The sequence below is a fragment of the Alosa alosa genome, chromosome 1, assembly GCF_017589495.1.
Source record: "Alosa alosa isolate M-15738 ecotype Scorff River chromosome 1, AALO_Geno_1.1, whole genome shotgun sequence".
Taxonomy (NCBI): domain Eukaryota; kingdom Metazoa; phylum Chordata; class Actinopteri; order Clupeiformes; family Clupeidae; genus Alosa; species Alosa alosa.
Genome location: NC_063189.1, coordinates 47,729,162 through 47,755,801, shown reverse-complemented (window position 1 = coordinate 47,755,801; position 26,640 = coordinate 47,729,162). Strand labels below are relative to the sequence as shown.

At 46.4% G+C, this 26,640-nt stretch overlaps 1 protein-coding gene across 1 annotated transcript in view; it reads left to right on the top strand.

Annotated features, from left to right (window-relative positions):
* Positions 1-22,054, top strand: part of LOC125300090 (microtubule-associated protein 4-like) — a 37,862-nt gene extending 15,808 nt beyond the window's left edge. Inside the window, 15 exon segments of the mRNA XM_048251626.1 lie at positions 34-123; positions 600-794; positions 2,712-3,494; positions 12,993-13,411; positions 13,638-13,832; positions 14,289-14,415; positions 14,901-14,963; positions 15,532-15,620; positions 15,622-15,774; positions 17,017-17,088; positions 19,630-19,722; positions 20,124-20,205; positions 20,293-20,399; positions 21,170-21,359; positions 22,024-22,054. Of these exon segments, the coding sequence (XP_048107583.1) occupies positions 34-123; positions 600-794; positions 2,712-3,494; positions 12,993-13,411; positions 13,638-13,832; positions 14,289-14,415; positions 14,901-14,963; positions 15,532-15,620; positions 15,622-15,774; positions 17,017-17,088; positions 19,630-19,722; positions 20,124-20,205; positions 20,293-20,399; positions 21,170-21,359; positions 22,024-22,028 (2,663 nt within the window). The 3' untranslated portion in view covers positions 22,029-22,054.
* The last annotated feature ends 4,586 nt before the right edge of the window (positions 22,055-26,640 follow it).

Sequence of the window (26,640 nt, the reverse complement as noted above, 5' to 3'; positions counted from 1 at the left end):
GACTTTGTGTGCATTTTGGTACTGCCTGTCCAGGTCCAGTTTCGATGATGGGAATGCCTGACCAGTGGGGAAGCCAGCAGATGGGCTCCAAGATGAAGGACAACAGCATGGACTCCTTTATGGGTTTGTAATGCTATAATGGAACTGATATTGTAGGTATTCACTAGTGCAGAAATCAGTCAATAATAATATTTTTTATTTAAAGGGACACTTGGCAACTATTTCAACGTAATAAACCCGTTTAGAAATCATTCGGATGGTTAAATGACCTGTTCCAGTGAAAATGGTGACTTTCCCCGCTGCCCCTAGCATCCCCAGGCGGAAAACCAACCTTGCAACATTAAGACTACCGTCCCGGAAAGAGAAGTGAGAAACAAGAAACTCGTTTTAAATCGTGTTTCTTACCTTGTAACATCCACACAGTTCTGCCAAACTTATGCTAACCGTTCGCTAGCTTGTAAACAAATCCATGTGCTTTATCGTTACCTTTTCCCACAGTTTGAAATAGCATAATGCACAATTTCTCCAGCAGAGGGGGAAATCCTGCCAAGTTTCCCTTTAAAAATCAATTCATAATATTTTCCTGTTTCTCCTCTCAGGTTTCCCTCAGACAGGCATGGGCATGGGTATGAGTACGGGCCTCGGGGTCACTGCTGTCCAGTCAGGCAAGCCCTCTGGCATGGCCGAGCCTCCAAAGACCTCGCCTCTGTTTGGCACAGAGCCCCCGAAGTCAACGCAGATGCTGGGCAAACCCAACGACTCCAACCCCTTCAACATCCAGGACAATTCTGTAGGTAAGACCAGTCGCTCGGTCTGCAGGTGACACTAAAGTACCTACATGCAGTAGGTAACAACATGCCCTATACTGCTGTTTATTTTAGCTATCATGAATAAGAACCACCGTAGGCTACATTAAAGGAAAGTCAGCTTGGATTTGAGTAATCCTCAGATACTGCGGTGATTTTTGGAGCGAGATAAAGGGCTGTGTTGTTGTAGTGGCTGATGTCTTGCAGTAGAGGGCTTCTTTGCAGTGCTAGGGTCACTACCCCAGTTCACTTGCAGTAGCCTATGCTGCCACCAGGCAGCTAGAAGCCAGGGAGTGCAGGTTGTTATGAAACAGTTGTATCTATGCTGTTTTGGAGGAGAGCAAAAACTCTGCCATTTTATACTGCTTTCAGATCCCTCTCAGAACCTTTCTTAGTGCTTTCATCATCTCTAAGCCTGTAGGTAAAACCAAAGGCAGAATGCAGACTAATTGAATAGACTTTCTTTCCTCATGCTGGTTAGAGTTTTTTTGATGATTAGTCATATCCACCAATATGATAGCAGATACGATAAGAAAGCATTGCAATTCGATATTACTATTTCAGCTTTACTGAAGCAACTTACAATTTGGTCTTAACTATTCATGGCCACCTATGACAGTTCAATCAGTAAGAGATAAAGAAAGAAATTATTGAATTGTTCCTAGAATTATGCTATGGCCCATTGCACAGTTTGTGTTGAAGCCCTGCAGGTGTTTTTAGAGCCATTTCAATGATTCATCAGCCGTTGCTTTGCCCAGTGCTGAGGTTGAGAAAGTAATGCACCTTCTGGCAGTGATCCAGGATGTGGATCAGAAGGAACTCTTCAGCTCTTAAACAGCAATATAATTTGAAATATAAATGACCGTTAGTGCAGTCCTTACCCTTATGACTATAAATAGCCCCATAATCAATTGAGGGCCACAGGGCCACTCAGCTCTGCCTTGTTACATCTTGGCCGTGCTCCCTCTCTCTGGACTGGAGAAAAGAGAGTCGGAATTAACACAAAGACCATGATAGCTCTGAGTAATTTGACTCCAACTGAGTTCTCAGCTGTGCTACATGCTTCGAAAATATTGGAAAGCAACCGTTTGTAAAATTTGTGTTATTTACTGTGCCCATTCAATGCAGTTAGTGTATAACATTTTCTGTGTGTCCTATTTGTACTGTATTTGAATGTGGTTTTTGTATTGTCGGTCTTCATATTTGATGCTGTTTGTGTCAAGTCTGTGTTAAACCTTCTCTCAGCCATTACCGCATCAGTGGTGCGGGACAGACCATGTCATATGACCCCTCTCTCTGCTCCCTCTACCTCCATTGTTTGTGTCTGTGCGCCTCCGCGGCCTGCCACTGCCACTGCTGCTGCTGCACTGCAGTCTGCCTGTTATGTCTCCATGAGTTCATTTGCTCATTTGCCCATTCGCAGAGCTCCTCCCGCCAACACATCTCTGTCTGAGACATTTTCTCTCAGCTCTCTGCAGTGTTACATGACTCAGGACAGTCCTGTGTTTTTTTCCCTTTTTGAGAATATATATGAAGCTGAATTGCCTTTAGTCATGGTGTGATTGGTCAGTACATTTGAAGGGCCTCAATCTGTATACCACCTAACAGCATGTTTTTACTGGATGCAATGAGCTGTGATATAATCCATTATAAAGAAGCACATCAGAAGGGATTATCTAGGACATTCTTTGGATGATTTTACGTTCATGGATTTGTTGGTATGAAAGGGGAGGGGGGAGTTGAAAGGCTTATTCTTAAGTTATGCTAGTATGGTAATTGTCAGGGGTCAGTTGTTTGGACAGATTTATAGTCTTCCTTTCTAATGGTGGGAGGTCCTCTGGGATTGTTGACAGATAGTGTGTGTATGTTGGTGGTGACACTTCCTCTCCCTCTCTGTACACCAAGAAGTTTGGGGGAACCCTTGGGCAGGTGAGGACAAGCATGACACGGCCCTACCCAGTGCCCCCTCCGTCACCACGGGAACCAGTCACCATGCCGACAGGATGGAACAGAGCCCCTCAGAGCCCTCCACCCCCCAGGGGTCTTTGTCCCAAGACCCCGCCTCTGGCGAGGAGAAGGGGAGCGAAGGGGCCAGTGGCAGCAAACAGCAGAAAAGGAAGAAGAAGAAGCGAAGGCATAGGGAGGAGGTGTATGACCTCCTGGAGAGCCTGGGTTCCCCCGAGTCGGAGGAGGCCCCGGCCGAGGGCTCCCCGAAGGGTTGCTCCTCGCCCCCCAGCGTGGAGGAGGAGGAGAGCTGGGAGAGTGACATACGGGGCAGGGGAGGGGGTGGGGGTGGGGGGGGGGGGGGCAGGATCAGGGCCAGGAGGAATAAAAGCAGGAAGAAGCTCCCCGAGGAGTGGGGCGCACCTGTGAAGCAGGGCATGGGCGCCGTCTCTCCCTCTGACCCCGACTCAGGCTCCCTGACTCAGGCCTCCATGGGCTTCCTCGGTGCAGAGCAGGACAGCGGCCCCAAACCTGCTTCTGTAGCAGCAGCAGCCTCTGTGCCACCTCCACCACCATCCACATCCACATCCACCCTCATGCCAGGCAGTCAGGCAAACACCACTGCACTCTCTGACCAGAAGGACACCAGTGCCCTCTCCGCTGGTGACTCTGCTGGCAAGAAGGAGGGGTCTGGGGAGAAGGACCATGCACCCTTTGGTCTCCTCGGGACAAATGCTTTCTCAGGTAAAGAAGACAAGCATACTGCCCCCATACAAGCCCTCCCCGACAGCAGTGGTAGTAGAGAGGCTCCCCCAGAAGGCGTAGTTCCCATGACCCCCTTCTCCAAAGAGTCCCCTGCCTGTGCTCCCCCGCAGTGCCCCTTGACAGTAGATTACAAGTCGGAGTCGGCTTCTCCCTTCTCTGACATCCTGAGCACTGACCCACTGACCTGTAATGAGGGCACCGATCCCTCCACGGGTGAGCCTTACACTGACCGAGACATCCATGACTCCATGTTCCCCGGTTTTCGCCCGTCGGCCCTCACAGTATCCCCTGCATTGCCTGTGGACTCCGCTAAAGAGTTCAAAGAGCAGCCTTGCCCTCTGTCCTCCTCCTCAAAGCCTCCTCCTTCCCAGTTTGACCAAGGCGCCAGCCCAATCCTCAGCCCCACTTCCCAGACGGTCATGTTTCTGGACTCTGTCCTGCAGACGTCCTCCGACACCAGCACCCCCTCCCAGTCCACCCCAGTCACATGTCCCACGTCCCAGATGACTCCGGCCCTTAGCGCTACCCTCACCACCACCCCCTCAAGCGTTAGCGCCACACTCCCATCTGTCCCAGCAGTGACCCCCCCTCCCACAGCCACAGCAGTGTCCACAGCAGCTCAAAGCACCTCCTCCCACGTCACTGTGGAGTTCAGCTCCCCCTCCCAGGTCACCTCAGCTGTTAGCCCTTTCCCAATGTCCACACCACCCGTCAGCATAGCCCCCCTGCAGACCGTTGTGGTCAGTAGCTCCACTCCCGAAGCCCCAGCCGTGCTGAGCTCCACCACCCAGGCCTCCACTGCTGCTAGCTCCTCTCCACAGACCACCACCAGCAGCACCACTACCACCACAGCATCCGACACCTCCAGCACCTCCATACTGGAGCTCACAGCAGCTCGCCCCTCCTCCCCCCGCACCACCGTGGTGTTTAGCACTAGCTCCCAGGCCACTCCAGCACCCAGCTCCAGCTCCAGCTCCAGCTCCACGTCCCAGGTCCTCCCGGGTCCTAGTCACCCCTCCCTGCCTGCCACCCCCAGCCCCGCCGTGAGCTCGAGCCTTAACCCAGCGGCCCCACCCTTCATCCCATCTTTCTCAGAGAACCAGGACCCCTTGCCGGCAGAGCCCCCCCTACTGGAAGGTTGGTGACACAGAAGAGGGGACAATCAGTAATTGTATGTGGGATGCTTGAAGTAGTGCATGGCTCAATGGAGTGGGCCCTCTATCCTGCCTAGCTCTCTCTCTCTCTTTCTCTCTCTCTCTCTCTCTCTCTCTATAGTTACTTTGTAATAATGCACTAAATTCTCCGCTGCGCTCTCTCTGTCTCTTTACCTCTCTTTCTCTCACCATGTTTCCATCTTAAATAGCTTGGACCTTTGATTCCTGCATGCCATGTTTGTAGCAAGGATGTGATAGCCAAATCTGTCAGTGCTGTCACAACACACTGATCGCTGTGCGTTTTACTCGCCCGGCTGTGTGTTAGTTCGAGATCGCTCTTGACTGTCTTTTGGGATATTGCTAGACTCACCCCTCTGTTGCAGAATCCCCCAGAATGCACCAGTTTTGACAGTAGCTGTTTATGTGGGGCAAAATGCTTACTAATCATGGGTGTACTGAGTGATTTTCCTTAACCCCTGCTATTCTAAATGATCTTCTTCTGTCTCTGCTGTAGCTCTGGCCTTGCTCTGTACTGTCATTGCATAACCCTTTCTGATGCGTGTGTGTGTGTGCACAAACTAGGCCTAATGCTGAATGTCTTTAATTATTTTATGATATGGTATGTCTTCTTTCATGAAAGTATGGTATGCAGTATTTGTCATAAATTCCATTTCATTTCTTGCATTCAGTGTATTACTTCCAAAGATGTCAGTCCTCATTAAATATCTCTTGTTTGTTTTGTTTTCTCTTCTGTTTTCTCTCAAATGTTCACAACAATCTGCACCTCTGGACATTGAGTAGGTAAGCCAATTTTCCTATTCTATATTTGTTGGTCTTTGCAGAAATGATAGTTGTGGTAAAATGATGGCAAAATGGTCTTGAAGTAAATGCCTGCATGATAACAATACTGCTCCAGAAATTGTTTGCAGTCTTTTGAATAAGAAGGAGACTTTTATGTCTCTCATTCATCCCTTCCATTCACTCGTATGGAATTAATGACATACGGTAGTTTCTTACACTCTCTGTAGTGAAGAGCCACTCTTGTTAATTGGCCGTAGGAAATGTAAGGGTCATTTCAGAGGATTGCCGAGTGTTTGTCTTTGCCTGAGGAGGATCCTTATCCATCACTGTCTGTCGCCTACTCCCAACATCACACATCATGATTGCATAGCGGGTTGCTGTATATGGCACAGGCATTGTGTATATGGGAAATGACAGGGATGTATAGATGGAGAAATTTAGATGCCTGTTTCCATCCCCATACTCTCCGTGTTTCTCCACCCCATCATCTTGCTCCTCTGCTCCCCTCTTCCTGTGCCTAATGCAATATTGATGTCAGGGCCTTTTTCACGCTTACGTAAGACACGCAAGTCTTTTTATAGCAGCCGGTCGGAGGGTGTGCTGCCGCAGTCTCTGCTAGTTGCCACGCCAAGTGTTGGACGGGGGCGTCATCGCCTCATGCCGAGATGCCCACTGGGTGGCGCCTTGGCAGGGGGGTGGTGACCTGACCACCCGCCCTGGTGCCTGGTATCCACAACCCCCTCAGCACTGTGGTCCTCCTCAGTATGGTCAACAAAGCCCCTCAGTAGCCCCTCGTGACCTTTCCAGAACAAAGACGGACACAGATCAGGCCCACAGCGCTCCGTGTTCCTCTGGCCAGGCTGTGTCCAGACTGTTCGAGCCTGTCGAAGGGCTGTGTGTGTCTGTGTTTCATGGCTGCAAGTCAGTGGATGCATCCCAACATGCCGCTGGTGGTTGGTGTTGTCAGAGGATGGCTGCTGTAGGAAGATGGGGGTGGGTGTTCAGCACTGGCAAATGTGATTTAATTATTGATGGATGAATGTCTGCTCCAGGCGGTCAGGAAAAAAAATGCATTTGGATGCTCATCTGACTCTGACAGTAATATCCCAAATCCTTGAGGAGGAGATATGTCATCCTATTCACATCAGACTTGTCAGTTTAATTTATTGATTACTACTCAGACTTATCCCTCAATGTTTCACCACAATCCCAATTCTGGCTGTTTCAAAGAAAATGTTATGTCTCTTTGGGTGGTTAAATCCCCCACTGCAGGAGACTGTGTGGTTTTCATGGTTTCCTGGACCCTTTGGTATCCAAATATGGGTCTCTGTGAGTTCATCAAATCTGACACATTGGTTGACTCTCCCCCTTGCCTAGTCTCCATCACCCAAACGGGGAGCTTTATCAGGCCATCAGGGAGATTTAGTGGGCTTAATTCCGTATGCCTGGGCCTGTTCCAGCTAAACTCACACCACTAAGAAGGACATGTCAAATTGAAGCCAGCTCCTAATCAAACTAAAAACATAAACACTCAGCATATAAACATACCACGTACAGTATATAATAGCAGCAAAACAGCTTAAAATGATCAGCTAACATAATAGTACTTTGGAGGAAAAGAGATTTTGCTTTTTTATTTTAGCTTTGTTTCTCTCGGGTAATGACAGAATCTTTTGATGTCCATGGGACGACATAGTAATGATAAATTACTCATCTGGGGGTCACCTCGACTCCCTGGCGTTCTCCTTCATCCCTTCCCTAATGCCCGCTCCCCTCCTATGTCATCCTCTCCCGCACTGCCGTCATGACACAGCCCCCCATCACTGCTTTGACTGGTAGCCTGTTGCCATGGATATGGGAGGCGGTTTCCTTGGAGATGCAGTGGGTAGGATCTGCTGAGGAACGAAATGGGGTGTGACTGGAGGATGGAGTCCAGAAATAGAAACTCAGTGACAGACACCAGTCCCCTCCCCCACCTCCTCCTTCATCACCAACTCTCTTAACACATTCCCTCGGCTTAAGTATTTTTTTAACCATTCTTTTCCGAAATCGTTTTGAGCTTGGCTTTAGAATGCTAATAGCATGCATGATTGGGAACATTAAGCGGTTTGTAAACTATTGAGCCTTTTATCCCTCATCCAAAATGCTCAGCAAGGCTCTTATGCATCCATCTGTGCGTTATTGCCCGAATGACACATAGCCGAGAATGATGCCACTGACCTTTAAGACGGCAAAGTGACGAAATCCTGATATTTTCATTGTAATGAGTAAAACTCAGTAATCAAAGGAGAGACTGAACATGTTATCCAAATGTGATGATGCACATAGTCTCCATCCGGCACACAGAAAAGAGAGAAGCTGAAGGGCCTGGGCCATGCGGCTCGCTGGAATGTTCTGTCTTTGGGGGATGTAAACAGAGGAATACATCAGGCATCAAACTTATGTAACAATGTCCATTCACAGGAGTCAGAGCTATTATAGTGATGAAACAATCAGATAGAAGAGTCTCTTTTTTGGGGGGAGGGGAGCTCTGTCACCGAGCTGGAATGAGGTTGCTTTGTAGCAGATGCATTGTAGTACATGTGAGTTGCACCCCAATTATGGTGCTCACATGCGTCTGCCCCTCACACCAGCTGCACATGCGGTTCATGTAGAAACACTCTGCCTGGAGGGTGACTGTAGATGGGCAGCAGACTGTATGTAATGCCTCGTTGGTTAACTTTACTGGATTCTGAGGCAGTGCTGCTTGGGAACAGTTGGAAATGGCTTGCCTTCACGTTCCTATAATGGCTGAGACTAAGACCGTGGCTGATTGTGACTGAATGAGATGTTTTGTCAGCGCAGTGACACATTACGTATTGCAATTATTGGCTCGGCCAAGGGGAAAAAAATGATTTGTGACGGCATGAGAACTAACTAGGGGATCCTGCCAGATCCCGGAGGTCAGCTGCGGGCCGTAGAATCTATGGAATCCCAGAATGCTTCACTCCACTTGTACCACTTGCATAATGCAACCCCCCTCACACTTTTGTTTAGCCCCTGTACTGTAAACGGCAGACTATTTTAGAGATTACATAATGCTCACTCATTTATGTTTGATGAGAATGCGCTCAGTAATTGCGTTGCTGTGACTGGTGGAGGGTGCCAGTGGTGACAAAGCGGAGTCACGTGTTGGACCAGTACAAGAGGGTGGAGCCCCAGTGCAGGCAGGCATCCATCTGAGACGGGGGTAGAGCTGTTATGTGTGTGTTGGGGTAATTGGATGGAGAGGCTTTGGTCTATGAAAGAGTTGTGTCATACTTTGCTTTGCTTGGTTTGGTGTTTGTGTGTGTGTGTGTGTGTGTGTGTGTGTGTGTGTGTGTGTGTGTGTGTGTGTGTGTGTAGGAGGGAATATGACTGGCAATGATGAGCACTGGTGCAGGGACATGTTTTGAAGATCATGGCAGGATCATGGCAGGATTATATTTAATGACTGATTGCTAACGCAGAATAGAAATCCATTAGTGGCTATGACTGTAACTTCAACAGTGTGCAGATAACTCAGCTTGGCATCTATCGATCATGTCACTGTTAATTACTTTTTTACTTACTGTAATGTGACCCTGATGCTTCTGAGTGGCACTGCAGCGTGTGTGTGTGCGTTTGTGTTTCTGTACTGGTGCTAGTGGATTTCTGTGTTGAATTAAGATGGCAATGCAGCTCATCTCTGTAATTGTAATGTAAATGACAGTGACATACATCAATTACCAAGTCAGCCAGTTTGTTGAACAACTGTTAGTTTTCCTCAGCCAAGGAGGTGGTGTTTTCAGTTCAGTTGGTTTGTTCGTCTGACTGACTAACTAGCTGTCATCAGGATTGTTTAAAATGCACTCGGCGGAAAGGGCTCAGGAAGAGTTCATTACATTTTGGAGTGGATCTGGATCATGGGATGGATCCACAATTTGTAGTTCACTTTTGTAAACATTGTTAGACAGTGCATTAGGCATTGACAAAGGTCTGCTCTTTCCAAATGCCCTTATAGTTTATGTTCAGTCAATCAGTCTGACAGTCCATCTTGCTAGTCATGCGATATGGATGTCCACACGGATGTCGTCACTTTCACTCTCATCTAACATGTTTGACATCTAACAACATGCTCCAATTCAAATTCAGTATACCTTTTAGAGGTGCCTTTTGTGAAAAGCAGCAAAAAATATAGCAGACAATAGTCATAATTTTGGTTTTGCAGCTTAAAATGCCATATTAAATATGACTTTATGTCTGTAAGTGTGTGTGTATGTGTGTGTGTGTGTGTTTGCATATGTTTGGAGGGCTTAGATCCTTCTGGAAGAAATCATCAGCCATGCCTGAATGAAAGATGTGGTAAGTGAGTGTGTGTGCGTATCTGAGTGTGCGGGCTGCTGGCTGCTGGCATTGCTTGCAACTCCTCGGCAGCCAATGAGAGCCAGATCAGGGCAGCCATGTGATGAGTCTCGGGCAGAGCCGTGATGTCAGAGCAGGATGAGAGAGAGAATGAGAGAGACTGCCGAGAGAGATTAGAGGGGGGAGAGAGAGAGAGAGAGTGTTTGTGTGAGGGAGTGAGAGCGCAAGGAGAGCAGTCCAGTCTCACTGTTGTTCAGAGCAGGGAGGTACAGAAAAGGGAAATATCATACACATACACATACACACACACACACACACGCACACACACACACGCTCACCTCACATTCACAATTGCATCTTAAGAAACAGGGTAAACAAATAGATTTTAGGAACAGTAACGACAGCAGCCAAAAAACAAAATCAGGACAGAAGACGTGCGTAGAGGAGGGAGGATGTCTTCTCAGCGCTCGGACTACAGTGAGCTGTGCCCAGTGCCCTCTACCCAGGGCTGGGATTGGCACCAGGGGCAGGCTGGCAGCCCGCGGGCAACCGCCCCGGCAGGGGAACAGCACGGACAGGGTCTCCATGGCAAAGTGCAGGGGGAGCTCAAGGTGTCGGGTTGTCAGGGAAACAGGGCGTCTCTGGGCAGCGTGGGGGAGAGCCCCACCAGCCCGCTGTCGTCCTCCTCGCTGTCTCCGGCGGCGTCACCCGGGAGACCGCACCCGAGCAACGGAAGCAGCAGCGCTGGCCTCGCCCCGGGAGCCTCCATCTCTCTCCACCCTACCGCCCTGCACCTGCCCCCACCAACCTCCGGCCATCCCAAGCCCGGGGGCGTGTCCTCCGGGGCTGTGACGAGCGGCTCGGCTCCCTCTCTAGTGCCTTCGCCTCTGGGCCCCAACTACTGCGTTATTGATGTGGTGGCCGACAGCCATGTGGATGTGAGCAGCGATGATGACGATAGGAGCGTTGCGTGGCCAGCAGGTGGCGCTGCGAGAGATGTGCCACAACAGCGCCACACGGTGACGCGCACCACTTCAGACTCCTCCCGCCTCGCCGTGCCCACCAGCCCCCAGCTGCCGGACAAGTACCCCGGCAAACCCGCCGCCACGCACGAGCAGCAGCAGCAGAAGCAGCAGCAGTCTGCCCCCAAACGCTCCCCCACCGTGGAGCAGAAGCCCTTCCTGCCTGCGGCTGCCCCGTCGCTGAGCCCCGGCCGGACCACCTGCAGCTCCCCGCAGCCACAGCCCACCTGCAGCACGGCCACACCTGAGCCAGGCCAGGCAGCGCCCGCGGCAGCTGTGTCCCCCGACGCCTCCACCAGCAGCCATCACGCCAAAGCAGCCATGAATGGTAGGTGACGCACCCGGGGCCACTGGGCAGGAGATGAGATGAGACGAGAAGAGAGGAAACGAGAGCCACCTTGTTACCGTTGCATCACAGGGAATGACTCAGCAAACGGACGCCACCCAGGGTGTCAGGGGGGGGGGGGATTGTTGTTGTTGTTGTTGTTGTGAAAGCGCCCTGACCTGTCTGCAGCTAGCCGGTGGTGACTCGAGGTGGCTTACTGTCTGGTTGGCTGGATGTTGTGTGTAGAAGGCTGTGTGTGTGTGTGTGTGTGTGTGTGTGTGTGTGTGTGTGTGTGTGTGTGCGTTGTGGTGTAGGGGTGACGAAGAGATGGAGTGCTGTTTTTGCATCTGTGTGGTAAAATGGCTGGGGCAGACCTAGCGTCTCTGGGGATGACAGCCCCTTTGAGTGAAGTGAAGCGGCGAGATGGTGCTCAAGGTGCCCTCTGCTGTGTGCCCAGATGCTGCGGCTCAGCCAGCAGAGAGACAGGGCAGGCATGGGGTCGCGCAGCTGCCAACACCTCTGGCTCTACCCCCAAGGCTTTCCTAATATTTGTGCAGGCGTGTGTGTGGGTGTGAATGTGTGCGTGTATGTGTGAGTGTGTGTGTGATTGGGGATGATGATTATGTGTACTGTACTGTATCTTTATGTGTGACTGGGGGTGTGTCATATTTTGTGGTTTAGAAGGTCATTTAAGTCATTTGGTCCCTGTCATTGTGTTTGTATCTAGGTTTAGAGGTGATAATAATAAGATAGCTCTAGTTGTCGCCCAGTGTTTAAGGATTTCATTCAATAATATACCATCAAAACAAATCAAATAATAATTCCAATTAGAACATATCAGTGTCTCATGGTGTTTCCATGGGAATATCATGCTCAGTCTTTTTTTTTTTTTTTTTTTTCTCATTTTGATTGGCTTCATCTCTAAGCAGACCATATGTGTCATCAAAGCAGAAAGGATTCATTTGACTGCCATTTGCCTAAAAGGCTCAATAAAGAGTATGGGGACAAATGTGTATTCCCCTCCATGTCTCATTCTACATCTGCAGCATAGTTGTTTTAAATAAAATAGCTGAGGCCATCCTGTATTGTCTTTGTTAAAATGTCAAAGACAAACACAGGATTCACGATGCAAGATGCAAGAGACACTCCTTGTCATCTCTCATCCTGCCCTCTTCCTCTCTTCTCTCTTAGTGCCACTTTGTCCTCTAGTCTGTGCCACTCATTGATCTCTCTCTCCCTCTCTCCCCTTCTCTTTCTCTATCTCCCCCCCCTCATTCTCTTCCTCACTCTCTCTCTGTCTCTGTGGGGTGAGCAGTGCCAGGTTATGTAAGGCACCCGTGCCAACAATGTGCTTTTTTGTGCACTCTGTGCTCCTCCACACTCTGCTTTCCTGTCAGTCCAACCTCTCAGTCTCGCTCGGTGACCTCACTCGGATGCCCCAGCACCGAAAACCAACTTCAGAAGGGGCTTCAGAAGTGTCATGAAACGTTTGAGAGTTCCCACTTCAGTAAAGTCAGTAACATATGGGAATCAGTAAAACATTATTCAGAGGTAGGGGTGTGTGCACCATTTCAAAGATGCTATGGGAGGATAGCTGAACAACCAAGCAGTCCATTATACCTGTCCTGAAATGCATGAGGTGGTTATTCAGCGTCAGCTAAGTGAATACAGTGCATGTAAATGTTTCCAGGAGTTATTCTGCTGTCTCTGAATATATCCTCTCCTCTCATGTGAGCTGTAAGACAGCGGTGCTCATAGAGTGATATTTTATATGCTGTAAGAAGTGAAAGATGTTTCCTCTGTCCCTTTACAGCAAAGGATGAGAAGATGTTCAAGCAGGAGAAAGCAGATCCCTTTAGCAAGGGAGACAATTTCAACATGTTCGAGAAGACAGACAAACCAGAGAAGGTGGAGAAGATGGATACCTTTGAGAAGAAGGAGAAAGAGGACACAACTAAAAAGATAGAAAACGTGGACAAGACTCAGAAGAGTGAGAAGATCATCAAAGACGAGGATAAACACGACAAGATGGAGAAACACGACAACAAAGCGGAGAAGAGCGAGAAGGTGGACAAGCCTGAGAAGACCAACAAGGAGAAGGAGGAGAAGGCCAACACCGAGAAGACAGACAAGGCAGCCAAAGCAGAAAAGAACGAGAAGGCTGGAAAGGGCACCGCCAAGTCTCCGACCGCTAATGGCAATAAAGACCTGGTCAGCCCAGACAAGGCCAAGGTAAACCTCAGAGCACACGCCATGCACTTGCTCCAGTTCATCTCACTTAGCGCTGTTGATTTTGATAATGGCTGCTTATCATTTATGCGGTTTTTTTTGTTAATATCATTGTTTACTTTGATTAGATTCATGCTGGGTTTTTTTTTCTGCTTTCCATGATTTCATTTTCACCATCTTTGCAACTGTTTTGTTTTCTTTCTCTCGTGTGTAAACGTCACACTGACAGATAACTGTAGGGTCAACCAAAACAAGTGCATCCAAAACAAGACCAAACTCGCTGTCTACGGCAGAAAGTGCTGCCGCCCAAAATCGCACGTCCTCTGCGGTCAAGCCTGCTGCTGATAAAAAATGCCCGGCCCCCAAGGCCAGCACCCCGTCTAGTGGCCCGAAGCGAACCACTCCCAGTGAGGCTAAGGCGAAGGTGAGTCAGGTCCACCCCATCTTTGTGGTCCCACGCCAGACTCTGTCTCATCTACAGGGACAGCGTCCAGGAGGAAGGGTCTGTAATGGCCATTGACGCTCTTGACCTGCCTCCTGACTATTTCTCTACTACTCTCTCTCTCTCTCTCTGAAATGGTTCTACACAGTTCTCTGTTTTCTCCATCTTTTCCTTCACAGAACTGCAGCACAGTTTTGTCCAATTTGTCGATCAGTCCTTAATTGCCAGTCGATTTTGTTGTTATTTTTTCCTCTGTTGAAATGTGTCTTTCTGCCATACATACCTCTTTGTCTCATTTTCAACCAGTGTTTTATTCTTGGATAATTGTGTATGAGTTGGTGTGTGTGTGATTGAGTGAGTGTCGAAAGATGTTGAGAAAGAGTGATGAGGATTGAAGGATATCCTCGACCCTCTGTAATAGCCTGTGTATCTCATCAGACACCTGACAATGGCACTGCCCAGAAGCGACCCTCAGTGTCCAAGGCCAATGGTGCCCCTGCGTCTCGCACCACCACCCCCAAAAATGGGGCTCCAGCCGGCACACACACCGCCCGCCGCTCCTCAGGTAGTCATGAGTCTGCTCCCATACTTCTAAGAGCACGGATCTAGAAGAGACTGGCCTAAAGGGTTTCTCCATAAGAATTAGCCATTGAGATGCCTATTTGTTGTACACTTCCCAAAATATATTCTTTAAGAAATCTAGACATTCAAACTGTGTGTAGATGTGTATGCAATTTGATGACATGACATTTTACAAACAAAAAAACAAATCACATCCTATTTGAACAGATCAGCATGTTCCAATATAGCCGTGGCCATTTATCTGCCAGGAATATCTGCAGAGGTCAATGATACAATTCTTTGTGATATACAATTGCACATACACACACACACACACACACACACACACACACACACACACACACACACACACACACACACACACACACTCACACACACACACACACACACGCACACATTGTAGTCCTTACTAGCATGTGATGGTGGTGAATTTGAGTCTAAGTGATCCAAATGTACCCTGCCTTGCAGCCTCAAAGGCCGAGAGTAAACCAGGCGAGGCGAAGAAGCCCAGCACAGCCAAGACGACAGCAGGTAAGCATGGCCATGCATCTGACTGAGCGCCCACAGCAGAATCACCCAAAAAAAGCACCTAGCAACCTCAGAGACCATTAGTCTGAGAGCCAGACCGCAGAGACAGCCCTGCGTTCGAAGGTTGACCTCAGCACAGTACCAGCTTCAGGCATTTTGAAGTCTGCGTAGCAGTATTTTCCATGGTTAAGAGAAGCGGAGGACAGAGACAGATGTTAAGAGTCAGGAGGAAAAGGGAATGTCTCCCTGCAGTGGAAATAGAACCCAGCCGCCAGGAGCTCTGGGCTAGCTGCTGAAGTGTTTGTTAGTCATCAGTTTAGATGCTGATGACTATATGAAACAGGTGGAATCATCTCAACTTTCATTATTTATTCTTTTCCCTGGAATAGATATAGATAAGGCATTTGGGCAGATTATTTCTGCTTTATATTTTTCCTCATTGATTGTGCATACATATCATCATTCATTTCTTTGTGTTTGTATCCACCTTTCTCCCTCTCTCTCTCCCTCGCTCACTCCCTCTCTATCTTACCCCTCTTCTTACCCCTCTCTCTCTCCATCTTAAACTCAGCTCGCCCCAAGACGAGCCAGACACCGACCCCTGACTCTGCCACACCAGCAACCACCAATGGCACCCCTCGCCGCTCTCGTATCACCAAGCCCCCCCGTGCCCAAACAGACAGTGCCCGAGAAGAAGCCGCCCGTCCCACGGGCCCCAAGGAAGCCCCTCTCCGCACCCATGCCTGACCTCAAGAACGTCCGCTCCAAAATCGGCTCGACGGACAACATGAAATACCAGCCTGGTGGTGGAAGGGTGAGTACGCCAAGACAAAAGTTGGTTTTCGATACAAAAATTGTCATGTTGTATATAAAGTTTCATCCCACTTTCAATATGACCTTGTATTAATTGAATTGCTTGGGCTTTTATTTCTGTCTGGCTGTGAGCTGCCTCAGCGGCTCATCTGACATACAGTACAATAAGTCAAAAGTCAAAGTCAGCTTTATTGTCAATTTCTTCACATGTTCCAGACCATGAGTTTCTCACTATCCCACGGTAGACAAGAATATCAATTTAAGTTAACATTGCTTAAGAGGGCACATTTTGACATATAATAATAACAGCCTGTGGCCATGAGTTTATTACGTAGGAATATCATGTTTACATTGCTTGGGCTTTTACTCGTCTGTCTGTGAGCTGTCTCTACGGCTGATCTGACAATAACAGCCCGTGCCCATGAGCTTATTCTGTAGGAATATCATGTTTGTATTAGCAGGAAGGACCATGTTTATTATACTCGAGTGCATCATGCCAAATTTCACCCGCATTGTTTATGCCACCATAAGAGAGCCTGCCACAAGCTGTTTTCTCTTCTTGATCAATCACCATCACTGTCAAAGCACAGCAGTGGCAGTTTTAATGTGTAAATCAGTCTCACCCCTCAGGGCGGATTTCAGCTCACATGCTTTTCCTCCTCGCTGTTCAATGACCGTCGACAAATCTGGCGCCACATCTGCACTCAAAGCCAACAAGACCGTGTTGCATGCAGTGTGCTCGGATGCGCTAGCGCAGCATTCAGAGTTCATGAGGCTTCGCGAGTAAGAAAGGTCACTGGCAGTGCCACCACTCCGACGGAGAGAGAGCCCATCTCTGGTGACAGCCAGGGAGGGCATCTCAGCTCAGGCTACACCTCCTCCATGTTTGTCCTGCCCTCTCCAAAATGGCTGCTCTCTCGTCTGTGTGTTTTTGACCCTTGTCTGTGTGTTTTTGACCCTTTCCTTGCCGCACTGACTTTGCCCTCCATGGAATTCAGGGGCTCCATACAGCTGACATACCTGCACCTCATGTTCTCTCAAAAAACACCTGAGTCCTGTGTGATGACCTGTACGGTGGCGGATGTCCGCGTGCCAAAAAATAAATAAATAATAAAAGCTGGCAGTTTGCTCTACCAGCGGCCTTGGCAAGGGGCAGCCCTCCCCACTTCCTCTCCATGCACACCTGCTGTTCACCATCCTGGGGCCGCTTTTCCTTCTGACCCGTGGGTGGTTGTCTCCTCAGGTGTCCGCATCCCAGGGCAGGAGCGATGCTCTGGCAAAGGGCTCCCTCTCCAAAGAGACCAGCCAGAGCAAAGTGAGTCCGCCCATCGCCATCTCCCTTTTGTATTCACTCTATCATTCGCCCCTTCCTCCCTCTCTCTCTCTCTCTCTCTTTCTCTCTCTCTCACTTACTCACTCTCTCACTCATAGATGTACACATTCACTCAATTCTTCACTCTCTCACTCAGACAATCTGTCATTCACTTTCTTCCCTCAATCACTGACTGACTCTCTCACAAATACACTCTCATATTCTCTCTTGCTCACTCACTCACTCACTCACTCACTCACTCCGTCTCACACATCTATTCACCCTCTCACTAACTTTCACCCCTGGATTGGCTTATTGTTCACTTGCCCAATCACTAACAACTTACTCACTCACTTTCACACACATTCTCTAACTTGTTCACTTAGCCTGCACTGTCCGTTACCTCCCTGCTTTGTCTCCCTGATGTTACACACACTTACATAGATATACAGACAACATTACCAATACTTTTATATGAGCATTTTACCAGACAATCATTACTTAGTGCAGTGTGCTATGAAGAAAGCAATTTCTGTCACTGCCTGGTTAGGCAAGGGGTGATGGCTTGATTCTCATGCTATTTATTTCACGTTTGCTATCAAAATACTAGACATTGTGTCACTTTCAGTGATCTTCCGGATATAGAATTTAAACTGAAAAATATATTGATTTACACACACCAAAATACTCACTGTGGTTCATCAACAAACACAAAGTAAGTAGATGATGTGATAACCTTTTATGTGTAAGTGAAAGCTGTGTGCCTTGACACAGCTGTGCTCAATTGTGATGACTTTTCAATGTGAAATTATCCTTATCTAAAGCGATTAACTTAAAATGCTTGATTTATAATCAATTCATTTCTATAGACATTTCCTCTGCTGGTCTTCTCTCTTTAACTCTTGCACTCTGTTAGGAGGCTGTGACTGTCCCTGGGAACAACTGGTGAATAGTTATCTCACATGGATTTATTTCACATCAGCTGATTCACATTTTTACCATTCACAATCAATAACTTGTTGTGGAATACATTTGTTGACATAGAAATTGGATTGGATTTAACCAATCAATCAAAATGAAATTACTGTTCATACATTCCCAGGATCACACATACAGCCTCACAGCCTTAACAATACTATACTATAGATTATCCTTTTTACTGTATATTTTAAGATATGTTTTGATGTATATGTGTGTGTGTGTTGTGTGCATGTGTGGATGTATATGTGGTTATATATCTCAATAGGAACCCTTCCTCATGTTGACCCAGGATGTTTTGATTGCTCTGATGTTGTGGGTTTTATAAATGCACGTCTCACTGTGGTGCTACACCTAACTCCACTGCTTCAGCCTCCAGAGATACTTTAGCAGTGCTCCGCCACTGTCAGAGTAGCCATGGTGGGATAATCATCATGATGGTGCCCTTTTGCCCCTGTTCAGCTCTCACGCTCATCGTGAAACACACTGTGTGTTGAAGACCTGAGCGTTCACTCCACTGAGTTTCTCTAACCTCCGTGCTGAGAGCACCAGCTGTAGTAGACAGTAATATCTTTCTTAAGAGGTACCTTTCAAGAAGATGACTCTTAGTAATCTGAAAAACGACACTTGTGACTGTTGAGCACACAACACACACCTTCATTGAGGGTGTGAAACCTAGTGTCCAAGAGGAGTTTAGCCATGTTGGGAAGAAAATGCAACTGCTTATTTTTGAACGGACTCCCCTGAGACAAACAATCAGAGAGTACCATTCAGTCTCCCTATTAGTATCATATTCTCAAAGATTGATTATTATGCTGTTTACAAACCATACAGAATATGTTAAGGGAAAATAACAGGCATACAGCATGTTCCCATAGGGCTCAAACAGAAAGACTGAGGAGGAGTCTCTTTCCTCAAACCTTCTGCATCCTTAACACATAAAACTCTTTAAGCTACATTAGTATATGGACTTGCCATACTGCACTTACACACACTGCACTTTTACCCCCTTCTCTCTCAATCTATTTATTAAATTCTTCTAAATCTTTTTCTTTACCCTTATAAATAGACACCTCTGCACATTAAAGTTCACTACATGTTTTACAACTATATCTCTATGTATGTGACAAATAAAAAATCCTTGAATCATTGAATCCTTTTATAACCATTCACATGTAATCGTCACACATACCTGTAGAATTCAAAGCAGTGGCACATTGACAACCCTATCTGCTGACATGCACAGGTAGTCATGACTATAAATTCATACCTGTGGCGCACACCTACTGTAGGCACATCTTAGTCTTCAGAGTGCTTTGCTTAAATGACCTCCCCACTGGCTGTGCATCTCCATGAACATACTTCTCAGTCCATTTGCGTCTCCCCCTGACAGTGACATGATGATTCCATTACATGATGATTATGAGTGAATCCCTCCGTAGTGAGGATGACTATGGCTTATGTATGTAGAGCCCTTGACCTCCACGACCACCTTCCTCATGTCCTTGCTCCTGCTGGGCTGCCCCCAATGACCCTGTGTCCTCTGTGGTGTTGTGCTGTGTTTAGGTTCAGATAGTTCACAAAAAGCTGGACTTCAGCCACGTCACCTCCCGCTGTGGCTCCAAGGACAATATCAAGCATGTCCCTGGTGGAGGGAATGTAAGTGCACTGTGTCTCACTGCCCAGACCCAGATGTCGGGTACAGCATATACCCCTATATAATACATAGCAACAGATTGCAGCTGTGTGCACTGCATTTGGGTTCTGGATGTGTGAGTGTGTGTGAGTGTGTGTGTTGCATGAAACAAAAGAAACACTATTTTAACCCCTAGCATGTGCATGCTTTATACACCACTGTATACTAATGTTTCTTAAACTAATTTGTATTTTTTTACACATACAGTACTAGAATTGTTGTTGAAATTGAACGCTGAAATGTGCAAAATCATGGCAAGCTTTTACAGTAAAATCTGTGGGCATTCAGGAAGTGGCTGAGCCACCAGTACAGACATGATATACTGTAAGTCATCAGCATTTCCTTTTGTGATCTTTATCTACAGGTTCAGATTCTCACTAAAAAGGTGGATGTAAGCAAAGTGACAGCCAAGTGTGGCTCCAAGGACAATATTAAGTACAAACCAGGTGGGAAAGCATGGATGCATGGTATGGTTAGAGGATAGCATGGGAGATTACTTTCCTCTTGTAACTGCAATGCTTTGCACATGGCAGGAGGTGGTGATGTGAAGATAGAATCCCACAAGGTGAACATCAAGGCCAAGTCTAAAATAGGATCCATGGACAATCTTGGCCATGAATCAGGAGTTGACAATGGCAAGGTAAAAACCATCATTTTCCCCACTCGCATAATATACCAGCATACCAGCATACAGACAGTATACTCTGAAATAAGTCCTCATAAAATTAGCCTCAAAGGGTGAATCTCAACTGTACAAATAAATCCCTCTGACGAAAGAGAAAATTTGGTGGATGCAAACAAAGATGTTGTCACAAAGATGCTGTCACAAAGACGCACCCATGGCACACACATAAAATGAAATGATGGCAGGCCTGTGACAGAATCTCTTTCATGTTGGGACATAGATGAAGGTCTGACCTACTGTATTCTTTCAGATTTCCGCTAATTTTGCTTGTGGAATAGGCTATAGTCTTCTTTGCCACAAATGCAATATTATAACATGCTTTGCATAAGCCAGACCCTGCTGTCTGTTCTACATTTGCCATATTTTTGGCCACAAGAGGGCAGACATCTCTTGTTTTAAATACACAAGGCCTCAGTGATTCAGCAAAATTGCAAGCTGAACACAGAGGTGCTTGGGGCTTTTGTATAGGTGTGAGTCAGAGGCCAGTCATAGATGTGATTTGCTAAATTACATTTCAGACCTTTTCTTGCATTTTCGTCATGTTTTACCTACATTATCCAGTTTTTTTTTTTTTTTTTTAACCAGAGTGATTCATATAAAACAATGTTAGGAAAATAGTCCCCATATTTTCCAGTCAGAGCCCCTCTCTAAATTTCCACATCCTGGTTTCTATCTGGTTACTACTGACTGAGCTGCTCATCCGTCTGCATGTCGTCTGTCCTCAGGCTGAAGGGGCTAAAGAGAAGGCAGGAGAGAGCCCATCCCCCCCTGGTACCAACCAGACAGCTGCGTCAGCTAGCATGGCAAAGGAGAATGGGGTGAAGGACAGCGCCGCCATGCCCATGCCAGTGCCATCTGTGGGCGAGGGGCTCCGAGACCCTCCACAGGGGATGGACAAGCACATCACTGGGACAAGTAGGTGGCCCATAGCTACAGCATGAGCTCTGTCTCTACCCACACACTTTGGCTGTCAGTGGTGTGAGAATATATTTAAATCTACCTTACAGATATCACTGCTAAAAAGAACAGGGTGTAGACTTAATCCTTTTCACTGAACATCTGTACATAATTTATTATACTCCAGCAGTTCATTACACCCCTAAATCACTCATCTATTCCTCCAAAGTGTACATTCAGAAGTTGTTTTCATGAAAAAATCCCTTCATGGTCTTAAATGGCTTTACACTGTTCACCTGCTAGTGGCTGCTGCAGCTGACACATTAGTTAGCTTGTTTGTGTCTTCATGAAGAATTGTCCCACCCTCAGGTACTCAGGATTGGTTCTATTCTTATGATGCACTCATGGACTGATGCCTGAATTGGCCCACCTTGGCTGTGATTGGTCGAAATGTACATCCAAAACAGAAATCCTCAGCCATGACACTGACTGCTTATTACGCTCATACGTCTTGTAAAAATAGCTGACATCAAACGGACATGTTAACAAGGTTAAAACTTGATTTTCAACAGAGGGGGTCTTTAACAATCCATGCCTTTCCTTTATCCACTGCTCATCCCTCTCTTTTCTCTCTCTTTATCCACTGCTCATCCCTCTCTTTTTCTCTCTCTTTCTCTCTCAGATTGAGTCTTACCATGAGCTTTTGGCGGGAGGCTGAGCGACTCCTTACGGACCACAGCCGTCATCATCATCTCCTGGCCCTCCCCCACCCGAGTGGCAGCCGCCCCGACCCCCTCCCCTACCCACATTGCAGCACCTCTCTCAGTGTCTCTCTGGGGTCCGCCATCTTCCGCCCACCCTCACCCGAGTCCGCCTGACCTGTCACCTGTCTCCACAGAGACAGACGGGCACTACGCACACAGACACACACAGAAAACACACACTAGCAGGACAGCAACTGTTTATTTTTTTACCACACACTCCAGGCATTTACAGAAAAGAACACACACACACATACACCTTTTACTCAGCTTTATTTATCCTCTACCATCACTGTCATTCTCTCTGTCCTCTAGGACTTATCTCCATAAGCTCTGATGTCTTGCTGAAGCTCAGCACAGATTGAAAAGACAACGGTTTCAAACACATGGGTTCCTCTGGGATTGTGCAGGCTTTTTTTCTCAAATCTACGGGATAAGGTGTTTGGTAAAAGTTTGAGATCGAGCCCTTCTGGATGAGGTCACGCTAGGTTAGTCAGTGAAACGAGTGTAGTTATCCTACCTTCTCCTACAAGTCCTGGCACAGAACTTCCTGTGTCCATGCTGCTTTCTTAAGACCACTTATCCCTGATTTCCTGTGGGCATTTAGTGTCTTCTCACTGCTGCCCTTTTGACTGGTGTGAGCCAGTGCTTTCCCTTTGACTGACCCAAGCACATGCTACACACCAGCTACTGCCGTATCTGAGCACGCCTGACGGCCAGCACCCCCCCCCCCCAATGAAACCCCAGAATTCACTTGAGATGTAGCTTCTTACATCATACTATGGCAATTAGTGAAGCCTTTATCGTGAGCATGTGGGGCTGTCTTTGAATCCTAATAAAATAGGACTAACCAGCCAACATTCACTCAGTCTCTCCCCATTGTCCTCTTCCCATGTCTTGGTCTTGATTCTTCACTTAGATTATAACCCCGTGGTCGCCCTCTAAACAGCACTCTGAACTATTAGAAACTTGTAGGCTCTTTGAACAGTAGGATATTTACTTCTCTGTATCGTGTTTGCGTAAGAATTTACTGTAACAAATGAGCTGTATCATATGTTGTTTCATCATCAGCCTACTTCTTTCTCTCATTGTACCGTTTCTCTCGAAGCAATATTGTGGTCTTGGCTGATGGGGCACAAAAAAAAAAGCTCAAGTGCACAGGTACATAAAAGCTACACCATGGTACAGCAAGATCAGCACATGCATCCCCACTTAGGGTGTACAGGCAGGATGAGGTAGGAGGAGAGAGGGGAAGATGTAAGAGCAAACCTGCTGGTAGTGAGCAGGGGGTTTTGTTTACACCACAAATGATGGAGGCATATTCTAAAAATGGCACACAGTGTAATAGATAAACCACCTATGTTACCTGTCTCTGGAATGACATGGTTTGGGAGCTAGTCAAAAAGCACTGTTTAACTTGTAAGTTCGTTGGTGGAGACATGTTGACAAGCATCACCAAAATGAGAAATTGGATAATATTTGCCTGACTGGTGACAACCAGTTTTTTGTCAAGTGCTAAAGGGTAATATTGGGAACCATGGTCTACACAGGATGTAAGACCAATTCCTATCCCAAAATGTCAAGATATAAGATTGTGAATTTTTATTTTGACTATTTGCAATTACTATTGTACTGGACAGTATTTTATTGAGCTTTTCTTGTGTTTTATTTGTGATGAGTATGGACATTTAAATGGCACAGTGTGAGCGCTTTGTACACTTTAAAATCCTCTAGTGATCCAAGTTTTGGAGGGTTGGATGACGAGGAGCCCTCTTATAACAGTGCTGCTGACCGTGTACCAGTAATGCTTGTCAAGTACGCTAGCATTCGAGCATTAGGTATATTATACCCCTCAAAAAGTATTACTATTCAACAGAAAGTACTTTGAAACTTTCCTCTGGTCAATTCCATTGTGGTCATTTAATTATCAGTGAAACAAATGTAGCATACTGTATGTTGGCCAAGTAGAAAGCTTTCAGTAACCACTTCAGTAGGAGTAAAGCAATCATTTGAAAAGCACCTTATTATAATTTGTGTATTCAGTGAGAAAATACCCCAGACTTCTCTTTAGATTTGAATCGATTTAAAAAAAAAAGAGTGAAATGATTGAAAGGAGTCACAGCAACGGTATAGCCATGGAGTAGTGCGTAGGTGGCGTGTGTGTGATAGCTGTGAGAACTCCAGGTTGTTTGCCCGTGAGTGTAGTAGTGAGTGAGTGTGCTCCGCTGACCTGTCTTTTGTCCCTTTGGTGGTGAGTGTGCACCTAGCAGTGCTTGCATCTGTCTTTGGTTGTTGTGCTTAAAGTACCTTCTATCTGCTTTGATCACTCAGTCACTCAGTCACTCATCAGCCAGCCAGCCAGCCAGCCAGTCAGTTAGTCAGTCAGTCGGCCGGTCAGTTAGGCAGACGGTCAGTCAGTTCTTCTCTCTCTCTCCGTGTCTGCCGGGTGTTTCACCTTTCGGATGCTCAGTCACTGCTTGCACCCTTCCAACAGGTCCCCACTGTTAAATAGACAACACACACAGTGTTACAGTAATCACGACAGGGAACGAGGGTAAAAAATCAAATCTTGATTGGATGTTAACTTATGTGATGAAAGAAAAGCTGTGGATTCTTACATAACTTTCTCTGGACAGTGTTTTATTCTTAAGCGTGTCTGCCTTTTTTGTTAAAAAGGGCTGATGAACAAGAATGTTTTTAAAAATGCAATGTATTAAGTAAGATGCAAGGAATATACAGTATATGTATACAGGATTTTTTTCAGTCTGTTATTAAGATAACAATGAGTCACTCACTAAATAAATTACTAGATAGCTAGAGGTATCCTTTTGTTTAGTTAAGGGACAGCTGATTTAAAGGTGCTGACTTTCAGGGTTACCACCTTGCTAACAATCTGCCTTGTGCACATTGCTCTTTTATATACCCCATCCTACTTAGGGTTTCAAATTAAATTTGCATGAAGAGTAACTACTTCTCAAACAACTGCGCATAAGTGTAGTCAAATTCTACTTCAAGTTCACACCACAAGCATTCCTGACTCTGTTGTGTGTTATGTAGAGAGAGCTTTTAAACGTCACAACACCTGTAACTGGCCGTGTGGAACAGACAGCATTCAGGAAGTGCACGAGAAAGGTTAAAGGTCATCAGTAACCCCCTGGAACAGTGATTCCGCACCTGCTGCACCCGACACACACAGTCAGTGAATGTGAATGCTGAGATGTCCATTTCCCACCTCTATATGAGACTAATTATAGTTGTCTTGTGGCATGTGTTACAGTAGGTAGCCTGCTCCTGGAAACCAGCAAGGAGCCCCTCTAGTTGTGCATCTACTCGAAAGGCACAATAAGTGTGTACTTGCTATTTAACACACCATAAGAGCATGCAGTGGACAATGGACTGTAGACATCAGTCTAGGTAGACTGGATTCATTGTCTCCCCTTTTATTTTGAGATGTATTTTTCTTTCTGAGAGATGTTCATTGTGTTTAATTGTTAACTAGTGATGTGAATATTAATCATAAAATAAAAATCAAACAAAAATGGTATTTGTTTCATTGTTATTACATAAAATAGAGCAATCAGTGGATTGGTAAAATACATACAGAAATCACAGTACAAAATCTGTGTAGCACTGTTAATCCATTGCATGTAGAGTTGTGTTAGGAAGACCAAAGAGAAAAGCAAGGGACACATTTATGAAGCATTTGCACTATGGGCAACACCCTGGTGCTGGGGGAAAGCTGATGAGTGAAGCTTCCAAGAGGGCAACTTGATTCACTGTTCTCTACTATGATAAGGAAGTCATGCTTATGTGCCATGTGTGCTCTCCATTACAGCTCCCTGATGCAACACAAGCTCCTTCCTTTCATGCTTGACGATAAAGATAACCCTGTCAAATTCCTGATGTCTCTCATTCAGTAGGAAGGGCAATAGTTGCTACACTCTTAACAGCAACAGGTGGGAGGAGACAAAGGTGGACATACATACTGATAACTTACCTGTTGTGTATACATAAATCCATAGACTACTTTATATATCAAACATAACATTATTTTTTTTAGTTGGCAAAAGAAAAAAATAATATTACTTTAAAACAATTTTATAATATTGTTTTTGTTTTCATTGTGACATTTAACCCACATGCCAAAACGACATAGCTCTATACAATTCCTGTTTTCTGTAGTGTACATACATCAGTATCTATAACAGATTAGAATGCTGGGGGTCACCTGAGTGACAGGCCATGAGCACTTTTCATCCAATAGTTAAAAGTTCTATTCTGAGCTCATCACATCTCTTGAAGTCTTCATTCCCAGCCCTTAGCTTATGTTTTCAAGAGAAGATGCACACACCCCCACTGTACTTGGGACTGAGGCTGACTATGGACTCCACACGCCAGAGCAAAGTCTTGTCTGGTCTACCATCAAGCTCTGCGATATCACTCTCTCTGAAAGAAAAACATACATATTTAAATCTACATTCTCATCATCCCGACAGCTATGGATAGTGTCAATGAAAGACGGAAATGAAGCCAGACAC